The 13,738-nt window shown below is 38.0% G+C and overlaps 1 protein-coding gene across 5 annotated transcripts in view; it reads right to left on the bottom strand.

The window, feature by feature from the left end:
- The window catches only part of DIAPH2 (diaphanous related formin 2), a 778,453-nt gene that overhangs the window by 610,244 nt on the left and 154,471 nt on the right, over positions 1-13,738 (bottom strand). For all 5 annotated transcript variants that reach the window (XM_075896761.2, XM_075896762.2, XM_089781656.1 and 2 more), the window contains exons 7-10: positions 7,737-7,811; positions 7,585-7,654; positions 2,577-2,713; positions 1,158-1,266 (exon numbers count right to left, since the gene is read on the bottom strand). In XM_075896761.2, coding sequence (XP_075752876.2) covers positions 1,158-1,266; positions 2,577-2,713; positions 7,585-7,654; positions 7,737-7,811 — 391 coding nt within the window. The remainder of the gene's footprint in view (positions 1-1,157; positions 1,267-2,576; positions 2,714-7,584; positions 7,655-7,736; positions 7,812-13,738) is intronic.

Genomic DNA, 13,738 nt, shown 5'->3' with positions numbered 1-13,738 from the left:
AGAAAGCTGATATGAACATAACTACAGCAGAAAAGGAGTGGCAAGGTAATACGTGGTCTGACATGAATCTACCATAGGCCTTCCAATTATGAGTAGATGAGCATTTAAAAAAATGTAAACAAGAAATGGATTTTTAACTTAAGAAACAAGCAAAAAGATGGGAGGGATGGAGACTGACAGACATCCTTTATTCACAATAAAGAATGAAAAGGGTACAACTAGTTTTTAATGGGTGTTGGCCCATACAAGAGTCTAGAAATTTTAGAAAGCCTAGAAATGGTTTCCTACAATCACTAGAAAAAGAATACGTTCATCTGACTGTGAGGCATAGCTCAGAGAGCATTGGAGTGCGAGTCTCAAGACCTTGGCTCTACTCCCGGCTCAAACACTGGACTTCTAAAAAATAAATTATAAAATCTAATCTAATCAAATCTAATCACTATCTAAGCCTCAGATTCCCCATCTGTAATATGGGAAGAAGGTCCATTTTCCTTTCTAAAGTGCTATTATTCTAAGCATTACAGGCATTTAATATTTAAAAACACTTTTCACACACAAATAAAAAGCTTCTCTCTCTTTTTATGGTACTCAGACCTTGAAGTCTTTACTTAGCCAAAACACAAACTGATTTCAATTATCATCTTCATATTAAAAACACAGATTTCTAACACAAGCGAACCATTAGCATTCAATTCCAGCTAATCTACAATTTCTTGGAATTAATTATATTTTTAAATAAAAAGCAAACAAAAATTCTTTTCAGCACATCTGTTGGTATATAGGAGATATACCATGCTAAAATCCAATATTAGCGAATAATTTTGAGGTCTATATTCCCCACAACTGCCATGATTACAGAGAATGTTAATAAAACAATGTCTAATACAACCCATTAATTATTATATGTATGCAAGGCTCTTCAAATATTTCTACTGAATTGAAGTCTTCTTGATTTTGTATTCATAAATGCTAAATGCAGAAATTTTGCCTCTGAGTTGGTCTACCTAATTACCTTAGACAATGTTTCACTGAGATTTATGAAGGCATACATTTATATAGCAAAACAATTGAAAGATGCTAAAACAGGTGAGCTGCTTCCATTCTGTTACCATTTTTATGATATTTAGACATCAGAAAATTAGATCCAGGAAACCTACCTGCAATTGCAAAGCTTCATGATTCTCCAATCCTTCCACAATTGGAGAAAACCGTTCTCTGTTATCTCTCTCAGCTGCAGTCGTTATAGCGCCTAACAGTTTGTCCAAACTGAAAGAGTGAGAGAGATTCAAATTAACAGGCAATTTGCCAAAGAGCTACTTTTCCAGTCTTCCTCTTCAAATATCCATTAAATCACTTTCCATCCTCACAAAAATGTATCTGAATAAAAGTTTCAAATTACTTCAGACTACCTAAAACACTTCAAACTGAAAATTCTATCACAACATCTGGGAAATCTATTAAAGAATTTTGTTTAGTTTTTTAATTAATTAGTCTTCCTGGCTAAAAATCACACAAATTCAGAGAAAAATCTAAATATTTTGTATATTTTATAATTTAAAAATACTAGTGCCATTTTTGACTGGATATATATGTATAATTTTTGTTATTTAGCAGCTCACTAGGACACATCTAAACCTAAATATGTTTTTGTTTTTGATATTTAGGTCCTTTCCATGTAATTATTTGATAAGGGATCCTATCAAAGGCATTTAAAAAAAAAAACACAAGTTAACTATTGGGTCCATTTTGTTACTTATCTCACAATTTTTGGAACTATTCTAACAAGTTAAGAAATATAATTTACTCCCATAAAAACACAGGAGCTCTTCTACTCTATTCTTACATTGGCTATCAGTTTCACTGGAACTGAGAACTGACTCACCAGTCAATAACTCAATGTGCCTACCACAGCAATTTCAAGGTTGGCAGCACATAGAGACTTTCCATTTACTCATGGAGTGCTGTATATCAGAATAAAAACCAAATATTAAACAGTTCACACATGTCATACTCTGGATCAAGTCAAATGTGGATTATCAAGAACAATGGACTAAAAATCAATTTTACACAAAAACCATTTTGAGTCACTTAGTAAATTAGACCAGTGTTCTTATTTTAGTGATATTTGATCTGGCCCATGAAAGCTCATCACCTGATAAACCATCTTGTTAGTCTTTAAAGTGCTACATAGTCCCATATTTTAGTATGAAGGATATACTTTTAATATATGAACTGTTACAAAGACTTATCATAACATTAAATGGACAGAATCAAATAGGTAACGCATTTCTTTTCACCTAAACTAAAAACACTATAAGAGAGGAAAAGGTTACTGATGACATTTTTAAAATGAATGACTTAACTTACCTAATCACCGGCTGTCAGTTTATCCCATTTTATATTATTACAGAAGAAACCAAAGATTAACACAACAGCCTATAACTTGGAAAGCTAATCTGAAGGTTGGAAAGTGCCTTCTCATACCAAAACAAGAGTAATTCAGGAATAGATAAAAGGAAATAACTCTAGTTAGTTATTTTCTCCAACACGATGTGTATCTCCAACATATTACTTACATATTTTCCTCTCCAACAATACAAATGGCAGAAAGTATTTTTACTGTTTCCGTCATCATGCTTGCTTGCTTTGGATCAATTGCTCTTGCTAGTAATAAAAGGCTTCTTTCATCTCCTAGAATCCTTTGCAATCCATACTTTAAGAAGAGAGACAGAACAATGAGTTCTTCATGACAAGGTTATTCATACACATATAACCTGGACATAAGAGTACTTTTTTCAAGTATTTTCAATTCAATGGGAAATGCGGTTCAGAACACTAACAGCTTTATTGCTTGTGGGCCAAATTCATCTTTTAAACTATAATCTTTCTGAAAAAGACAAATCTTCTTAATTCAGATATACCAAAGACAATGGGCATTTCAATTAAGAGGTTCCACCACTTATTTCCCCTCCTACTACATCCAAGGACTGAAAGTTTTACCAATACATTCAGCTAAGTAACATAAATAAAGCTAAATAACAATAAATTGCTACATTTAAGATGAAACTGCAAACTGAAACCCATTAAGGGAATATTTTGCAGTTTCCTGTAAGATTAGAAGTCATTCAATCTCCTAATAATGCAACTTTCAAATAATAGCTCTCACAAATAAATCTTTTCATAGATGTGAATCTTTGAAACTAACTTCAGTCAGATTCCCCTTTAACTGGTTAACATCTGGAAACATAATATCTAGGTATTCCCTTTATAGGGGCTGACATCATGGGTGCTCTGGGGCTGGAGGACCCATGGTGAAAAGTTATCTGGCCAAGGTCCCCCTCTACTTCCCTCGACTCCCAATGGCCCTACCGACCCACTCCTCCAAGCACCTCCATCCCACTTCAAAACAGCTGTTTCACAGCATTCAGGACACTCCAGGAGGGAGTGGGCAAAGTGGGGAAGCAGCACATTCAGGGGAGGAGACAGGAAAGATGCAGAGTGAGGTCACGATGTCAGAAGAAGGGATGGAGTACAGACAAGGTTGGGAGCTAACTTTCTACCGGCTAGAGGCAAAGTTGACGTCTATTATGTTCCCTTAAATTTAGTATCTTTTTTAAGGTTTGAAAAAAGCAACTACTGTACAAGAAACTTCAACCGCACACTTAAATCATATTAAGAGAAAACTGGAATAAGTTAGGTCTGTGAATCAAGAAAATATCTGCATGTACTCCAACTTCATCTGTATCTACAAACATGCTGAATGTAAAATTAACATATTTTGTGGTCAATTCAGCAACCATGAAAATCTAAACATGCATTTGCCTTACTAAGCACAAAACTTAGGATTGACTGTAGAGACCCATGCCTGACTAGATCATCTGTCTTATGAATATTAAGCATTTATCTATTCTCTTTTATATTAGTCTAGCCTTCTCTTTCTATAGAATAACAAAAAAAGTTCACAACTATCTCTCAAAGTAGCTTTATAAGACAGTTACCTTTTTTCGTAACTGGTGTTCTTCATGATATGTTGCTCAGACCCATTCCTCATTAGGTATGCATGTTTGCTATGAGCACAGCTGTTAGAATTTTTTCCTCTGGGATCATTTGTAGGCAAGTGGTTCTGGTGGTCCCGGGGGGGGGGGGGTGCTACCATGATGCAGTAGAAGGGGCCACCTTAGTTCCTTCTTCTCATAAGGAACTACTCTAAGAATGGGGATGGGCAAGTTGTAGAATGGACATAAGAAACACATCTTGAAGAACATCAGGTATGAAAAAAGGTAACTGTCTTTTCTTCTTCCAGAGATTACTCATGTCCATCCCACATTAGGTGACTACCCACAGTACCCAAAGAGTTGACTGCAGCACAGCACAGCCAAACCCAGTCTAACTTGCTATGGGAGGGTGTTTTGAGTTGTAAATGTGTGTGCGGGGGGAGAAACATTACCAATTCATAACTGGTCCGAACACAAGGTAATCCAGTTGGCCAATGCTGTGTGGACACTGGCAGGCCCTACATCCTGTCAGCTGTAGTAACAAAAAGCCTACATTCCAGGTCAAATACCAAGGCCCTCTGAACATCCACCATGTGCTGCCACCTCTCTTCCTCTGACTGAGGTTTCGGGCAGAATGCAGGTAAGATGATAGGCTGGCTCATCATGCAGAACAAAGTAACCATCTTCAGCAGGAGTGCCAGGTGCTAGACAGACCTTGTCCTTGACAAAACTGTCTACAGGGGATCCAAGGTTAGAACCTGAATTTCCAAAGCACACATTGCTGATGTCACCACAACCAAACACATCACCTTCCTGGACAAATTGGAAAGGAAGCAGGCTCCAAGTGACATGAAGGGTGCCAGCCATCATCCTTGCAGCCATACTGTCAGTTGTGGTGCTAAGGGCTAGGGCATTCTGCACTTGCCCAGGCAGTGGGGAAGCTTCCTCTGTGCTGCATGCTTGGTGACCTGGACCAGGGGAGCTCATAACTGATTGTTCCAGAATAGTACATGATATTGGTCCACTGGTGCCTCTCCAACTACTAATAATCTCGCTCACAGGACTCTGAGCTCCGTTCAGGCAAGGTGAATCTGCAGTAGCCAACTGGTGATCTCAGTGTTGGGATCAGGGACAGGACCAAGAGCTTGAATGAGACAGGCAGTCCAAGGAATGCCAAGACCACGAGGAGCACCGTGACTGAGATCGGTGCTAGCAAGATAACAATCAGTGTTCCATAGAGTGATCTGGAAATGGTGCCAATCTTGGTGACATCAACTACTCCTCACGGTTCCCATGCTGAGAGGAAGGGGGAGTACCTGCCTCCAAGTCTGCACTACTGTACCAGGAAGCACTGTCCCAGACCCTATCTTCATCTTATTTCAGAAGATTGGAAAGGTATTCATAATGCCTCCCTCTCAGAGTCTAAGACTTGATAGCTTTGCATGAGGGAGTGCTGGCCTGCTAGCCCCTAGGAGACAAGTGGTGCCATAGCGGGGACGCCCTCAAGGAGCCCAACGCAGGCTGGGGTGCTATAGGCATCAGTACTGGAACAGTCAGTCTCTCCTGCGTGACCAACAGGCTCCTCATGTCCATGGTGCATCTAGGTGGCAGCAATGATCGTCATTGCCCAGTACTGACAAATCAAGTCAGGCAGAAGCTAGGCCACTCCATCTGAATCGAAGCCTGACTTCTTGATGGAGATGATGAACCACCTAACGCAGGTCTTGGCTCCCCTCCCTGCTTCTCCATCGCCTTTCAGGACAGAGAGGAGTAACCCTTGACAAAAGCTTTCACCTTATTCACTGAAGTTGGCAAGTGTCAGCAGTGATGACTGCAAGATGGCACTGAGGGGGCACTCTGCAACAAAGGCACAGTGTGCTCAAGGTTAAGGCAGATGCCTGTTCTCCTACCAGACATAATACCGACTCCATGAGAAGTACTCCTCGCTGAGACACTGCAGGCTACTATTGTGCAGGTCACTCACAGGAATAGGACACCTGTACGACAAGGTTTGAAAACTGGGGACTGGAGTATGCCACATCCCTAGTCTAAGGTCCCATCTGGTATAATGCTACAAACACAAAATTAAACTAGTGAAGACCTATCCATAAGAGCTGATCAACAGAGGAAAGCTAGCAATGGGTTGAAGTCAGTAGTTCCAGTGCAATGTAATTGGTGTCAAGACGAAAATGAGGATGGGGGAGCGTGTATAGTCCCCTTATACCAGGCATGTCCAAAGTCCGGCCCACGGGCCAATTGCGGCCCGTGTTCCGGTTTAATACGGCCCCACAGGTAATTTGGCAATATCTATCTTTTATGGCCCCCAACAAATCCATATGTATTGAGATGAATACATTGTAAAATCTCAGTTAATGTCAGTTGGTCTAAATCAGTTATAAATATATTTGGACACAACATGTATACTTGGTGTTATGTTCCTGTTCATATTTTTTGAACTTAAAAGTTGACAGACAACCTTTATTACCAGTAATATGTAATGTACTTTACAATGTTCCTGACATATTTCAGCTTCCTGGATTTTTTTTTCATCTGGCCTTCAGATATGAAAGGCAGAGTGATTTAACACCTGTTTAGATTTGTCATCCATGTGACGAAATGAAAAGTATGCCGTTTGCAATAAACTTTGCATAAAATAGTTAATTTGCATTTAATTTTAATGGTTCAAAGAATGTCAGGCAAAATGGTCGGCCCTCACGCATGTTCACTTCATCAAATCTGGCCCTTTTTTTTTTAAAATGTTTGGACACCCCTGCCTTATACCATACCATGGCAGTACCATGCCACAGGTCACCAGAACCACTCCCTTATGGATACTGCTAGGGGAAAAAAAATTCTGCTATGTGTGCACGTACTTACAGGAAAAAAGGATCCTTACAGGAAAAAAAGGATTATATTGTTCATTGTCATTCCCAAATTTGGCTTGTTTGGGGTTTTTTAACATATTAAAATTGAGTAACCATCTTTAAAATATTAGTTAATAAATAAAATAAACAGATGATCCCATGAATACATTCTGATTTCTACTATTCCACAACAACAACAAAGCACCCACCCAAGTCTCTGGGTAGCCTTCACAATATCTAAAAAGAAAACAAAGTCTGTGCATTATGGTACCTCAGAAACAAAACTATCATTAATTTTAACTCCCTCTAAACAACTCTACCATAATTCTTCCTTTCCCTCACCCATTTCTTAACAAACTAAAGCAGTGGTTGGAAAAATTTTGGTTAGGGCCACTGATACAAAGAAGAATTATTTGGAAGCTACACAACTACGAGAAATAAAAAAAAAAAAAACACCCATCCACTCTTACTAGTCTAGCTCCACAAAAACAAACAAAACAAAAAAACACCTCACTAACCTGAACCCTGAGAGAGAAAAAAAAGACACACACAAAGACACTTGGGCCACTGGGGCACTCTCATGCAACAGCCCCACGGAAAAGAAAAGAAGTGGAAATATCACCACTATATCCATTCCCATTAAACTTCATTATTGCACTTAGCTCTTTATCAAAAAGCCAGATATGATCAAAGCACCTAAAACTAAAAAGAAAAACATTTCTTACCTTATTATTCATAAATGCTTTGAGGCATTGAATAAGCTTATGTTGATTCTTCTTGTCAATACTTTCTTGCCTTTAAAAAAAAAATAGCACTAACTAAGTTCAAAACCTTAATATCGGTGCCCATCTCCCACCCCAAAGTTTTGGGTTCTTACTGTTTCTTGTCCAGAAGCCTTTCCAGTACATCCAACAGAAGTCCAAGACCTTCATGTCCAAAATTGTTGACCCAACTATGGAGAGAGTAAAATATACACGTTAATTTATTCATGTCACAGAATCCTGAAGTGCTCTTGGACATTCCAACCAGTCTTGTGAAAAGTTCTCATCTCCTACAAAGTTTACAATATTAAGAAAAAGTGGTGAGAGAAGCTTTCACATATTCTCTCTTTCTGCCTTCTTTAATATGAGTAATAAAATTATCCATTGAGCCTACAATCTTTACAGCAAAACTTCAAGTAACCATATTTCAGATTTTAAGTAACTAATGGTATATGAATGAGACACTTAACTAGTAACATAAGTAATTCCTCTCAATATTTAAAATTACTCCATTTCATACCAAAATATAAAAAAAAAACCCATACATATACACAGACCACCTTCTCAACAGTGCTTTTAGACAAGAATTAGTTGGAGTGTCATGTTTTAGTGATTCAAAAAGAATTAAAAATTAATGGCTATGTAACAAGAAAAATTTACTTTAGCTTGGATACTGATCTATGTTATTTGCTTAGAAGACTGTATTGGATTTTTACCCTAGAACTTTTCTTGTATCTACATTTAAGGATAAACTTTTCAGTGTATACTTCTGTTGTTCTGAGTACATTAATAAACTTTTAATAAGTTAACAACTAAGTGCACGGATCTGAAAAATACAGGTTGAATCGCTCTAGTCCAGCACCCTTGGGACTTGGTGCCAAACCAGAGAATGTGCTCAACCACAGGAGATCAATATTGCCTAGTAGCATTACCTACACTTCCACTACTTACTGGGCTCTTAGAAGATATTTAGTGGTAAATTAGAGCTAAATAACAGCACAGAACACTGAGAGCCAGGACTGGTGATTGTAAACAAACTTTATAGGACTGTGGGAAACAGTCACACCCTTGATAAGTGGACATCCAGCTAACTAAAACTATGCCCAACAACAGATAATGCTGAAAATGGGGTTCAACCCGTTCTGTCCAACGTAAAAGATGACCTATAAAGTAAATACAGTAGTGTTAAAAATCACTAAGCTAAAGCTCCCCTGGATTCAATAAAGAGGGCTACCCTAATTAAGTTTCAGCATAATATTGGCTATACCACTTGCCAAATTAAAAAAATGTTGTTTATTAGATTTCAGTTTCAAAATTAAACAAGTGTATCAGTCAATAAATTAAAATGGCATATACCACATTCACACTAACACCAGCACGCGAGTTATTTCTTTCAATTTCTACTTTAAATGGTTTATCTGAGCACTGTAAACTCCTCTTGAGGAAAACTTGAGGTATGGCAGCAGGAAAGGACTTACAGTACTAAACATTAAAAAACAATTATCTAGATACTCAAGATACTAAACACTATCTTCAGATACTGATGAGATGACTGAAGAGAAGCAATCATTTAAAAAAAAGGTCAACCTTTTTCTTAATCCTACAGGCATACACAATGTGTATCTGTAGAAATAGTGCCCAAAATGTGTTAGTTTATGATTTTACATACTGTCCAGTTATTTCATTTCTGTTTTAGAACAGAAAACTTAGCAAAAAGTATACAGAAAATAAACCTGGGAAGTAATTATAAATCTTTGTTTAAACCCAATTCAGTTTAATGGAGGGAACTGACTGCTAAGTTTCAAAGCATACCATCTAGATTTCCTATCTATACCTGGTAGCTTTCCATCATTCCTTTTCTATTTAAATAGCACCAAGAGGTTGGTTACCAGTTCTGAAGACTAGTAAGCCAAAAAAATCCTTAGGCAATTCCTAATGTTGAGTCATCTCAAAAGCAATCCCATTGATTGACAGAAGATGGCAAAATTATTAATCAGTAAATATGGCAACTCAGATACACAATAATCCAAACAGCTTTACAAGAACACCACCAACGTCACAGAATGGTGACTCAAAAAAAAAATCTCCTCTTCTTCTCCCTCCCCCCCCCCCCCCCCGGCCTTATTTTAAAACATCAATTTTTATTTTAGAATTCTGTAATTAAATGAACAAAAATGAGCAGTTACATATTTAGTTAGTCTTTAAGGTGCTGCAAGACTAATCTTTTTTTTTTTTAAGTTTTTCTAGTTACAGACTAACTCGGCTGCCTGTCTGAACCTAGATGAAAAAATGAGTCAGTTGAAAATATATTCAAAATACTATGACCAGGAAAACTGCTTTGGAGGAGCAAAGACAATTTCACTGCATAATACATTAACAATCATTTGTGTTGAGAGTTAAAAAAAATACACCAGACTGAAATTTTACTTTAAGACTGAGTTTGTCAATACAAAACATCTGACACAGTCTTGCTATATTATGCATACATCTGTAGTTCTGCAATACATATCTTAATTTTGAAAAGTTAGAATTTTACAATACTGAAATGTTCTATTGGCAATTACACTATCAAAATATGTTCTATTGCTACATAAAATCCTGCATATTATAGAAAGCAAGATTAGAAAATACCAGTCCTCTAGTTATATAGTCTTGTTATGGACATAGTCTCAAGTTATAGCAAAAGCAATCAAGGTTTCTAACTTTGATCACTCAAAGATAGTATGTTAGAGAACAAAAACAGTGGTTTTCAGCTGTTGACCAATTCCAGGTTATGTGCAGCTTGTCAAATATTCAGCATCTGTTCAACAATCAAGCTTCCCACTTTACACACGTTTGTTTCATGTTGCTACTGTTACAAACTGTGTTAGAGCCAAAGGTCAAATGGGTGATGAATTGATGACATGGTTCTGCTGCTTGCATCCACCTTTAGAGTCTAGAAGGGAGCGTGGACACAGACTAGATGATACTAAATGGGTACTAGTGCTGAAGTGGTATTTATGTGTGTAGGGTAAACTGAGGCAGCCCTAAATGTGCTAGTAAGCCTCTAAACAGCATAACTCCATTCTAGGATTAAGGCCTGGGAACACCACAGTCAGGATAAGAGCTGCAGACAGTGGAACGACCCTGGGCACCATAGCAACCACATTCTAAGACACTCGAACTGGACTCCAGTTAGTAACCTAACACATTTTGCTTAAGATAACATTCATAAATTTGCTTAACTGTCTTGCTTCTTGCTTCACTCCTAGATAATGAGCCTGAGAAACCAGTGCTGCACCAACTCAAGGCCATACCTGCCTGCTATAAGAAACATCATCATCATCAATGCAGACTAAATGTTATTACTGTTTTGCTGACATGTTTTGGCATTTAAACAATAACCACCTATATGTATTAATTAATAAGTTGTTACTTTGCAATGGGCGGAGATATTATGTAATCTTTAGTAGTTCTATTGGCTTATGTGCTCATTTCGTCTTGCTGCTAGACCTATCAAATCATTTTTCCTCCGTCCACCTGCTGACTATATAACCTATTGTATAGTGTTAATTAACCAGTGGTCACCAGGGTAACCCCTGCATGTCACTCCATCAGCTGGTGTAATAAATCCTCCGCTTGTTTTCACCTGCATCCAGAGTGTCCTGGCTTATTAGTGGTATTTATGTCTGCTGTTCAGAGCACTCAGGATTCAAAAGTGGCAATAGGACAGCTGGTTTATGCCAAAAGTGGCAATAGGACAGTGGCAATAGGACAGCTGGACATGTCTTCATCTGGCATTTGGTTTACTTTGAGAAGACCAACTGAATTTTGGCCTTTTTATGAGAAAGCAAAGCACCTCTACAGTTCAACTGAAGAACCAGCATGAACCGTCGCCTTTAGAAAAAAATGGGAAACTTCCTTAAAAGAAAATATTTCTGTTCTGTCCCTAACTGTGGCTTCATAGAGCTGCACAAAAATATATTCAACTATCAATAAAGTGACTCCAAGGCATTCTATTTCCGGGCTCTGTCTTCATAAGGTCACCATGGTTTACTTAGAATATCATGCAATTAAGTAAAGACACCTAGATTGCAATTGATTTAACCGCCTAACGCCAAATAGACTAATTCCACTAAACTCTTCGCCCCTTAAATATTCTGAGGAGGGAATTGGGTAAAGTTTCTTTGCCTTCACCACCTAGTGTATGCAAAGTCTCCATCAGCAGACTGTTAAGTATATTCATTTTGAAGCTAGTATTAAAATTTGATGTTTATTACATGTTTTCCCACTGAGCATGTGTTAGTTTCGATCAACAAAGAACTTTATGGTGTAGGACTTCTGAAAAAGCTTTTCCCGTCCCCATTATATACTGTCATAAAAGTTGCAAGTAAAACCTGAAGATGTGTCAGTTTGAATGAAAGAACTGTTGACAGGGGGCCTGAGCTTCAAAATTCAGTCCACATGGGGGGAGGGATAGCTCAGTGGTTTAAGCATTGGCCTGCTAAACCCAGGATTGTGAGTTCAATCCTTGTAGAGGCCATTTAGGGATTGGGGCAAAAATTTGTCAGGGATGGTACTTGGTCCTGCTGTAAAGGCAGGGGACTGGACTTGATGACCTTTCAAGGTCCCTTCCAGTTCTAAGAGATAGGCAATCTCCATCTATTACTTAATTTGAAATAGTTTTAAGCTGTTGACCTTAAGAGCCCTTTGCAATATTCACCTCCATTTCTGAGCTGCAGAAAATATGAGTGTCAGGGCTGATCCCCACTCTGGCACTCCGAGTGCTGAAGGTGGGGGCCCACAAGAAACCTTAAGAGACTCTGCCTGTAGACTCTACTTACAAAAAACTCCCCAAAGTCATAGATTTATTAACTTTGGAGAGTAGCTGCCATCATCAAGGGATTTACCCTAAAAAAAAGAGGGGACACTTGAATCCTCCCCAGGGGTATCCCAGCCTCTTATCACAAGAGAGCTTGAAAAACAAGGAAAGAGAAAAACAACTGCAGTCTCTGGTAGCTAACAGGCTCAGTCTAGGAAGAGAGAGAGAGACTCTCACTCACACTCGAATCAATCGCGACCTTGAAAAGGTGATTTTTCTTACCAAAACAAAAGATATACTTGATAAAGCAGACTTGATTGCTAGGTGTTACAGAGCAATTAAGTAAAACAAATTAAAAAACAGAAAATCTCTGGGAACAACTCTTCAGATTTGAGTGAATGGGGAGCGGGGAGAGACATGGATCCACACAGAGCAGTTCAAGTCAAACCACAAAAATAAAGAAAAATACCCTGACTGCAGCTAGATACACTTTTTACTACTACTTTTTTTTTTAAACTCTCAATCTTTCGTGGTTCAATCCACTTCCATGCCCTGAATTCTTTGGAGACATGGTAGTTCTGCCTGGGTTTAAATCATTCTGTATCTCTCATCTCCTGGCTTAACTTCCCCACACAAAGAGAGCAGGCAAGGTACCTTATGCAATTCAAATTTCAGCACAATATTCCTATTGGTTCTTCTGGATCCCTGTCAACACCCTTGCTAGCTACCTGAGTTTACCTCCTTAGTCACTGGATTCTGGCCAGCACTCCTCCTATCCATCACAAAATGTCAAATTTAAGACTACAATCTGTACTGTAGTTTTATTTTTCCATTTTTAGCTATAGAAAAGTGAATATAAGAACACAGTCTTCTTCTTGCATGTTTTTAATACACAGAAAGGTGCCCAGAACCATAAATATGCCACTCTTACATTTAAAACACTATAAACTGGAAACTTTCAGGAAGGTGGTTCCAAAAGTACTTTATATCATAATAGACACACTGAAGATTTTTATTGCCAGATCAGGACAACATAAAAGGCTTCATGTTATTTTTAACTTCTACTTTTAACTTCTGCCCTTCTACTACTTCAACAGATCTCAAGCTTCCAAGGACACAAACAAGTGACATTAAATTAAGATAAAGAAGCAGTTTTTTGATGTAATACCCACCTAAAAATCAGAAGGCATAAACATAAATCACTAAATTTAATTGTGTTTTAAATTAAGTGGAACTCAAATGTCTCAAAGATCAGGGGCATACTGTTTTAAACACCACCCATGGAACCAACAAAAGTGTTGCCCCTAAAGACCCACC

The sequence above is a fragment of the Pelodiscus sinensis genome, chromosome 13, assembly GCF_052426305.1.
Source record: "Pelodiscus sinensis isolate ZL-2025 chromosome 13, ASM5242630v1, whole genome shotgun sequence".
NCBI lineage: Eukaryota > Metazoa > Chordata > Testudines > Trionychidae > Pelodiscus > Pelodiscus sinensis.
The sequence above is the reverse complement of the archived record's forward strand: the minus strand, read 5'-3'. Positions and strand labels throughout refer to the sequence as shown.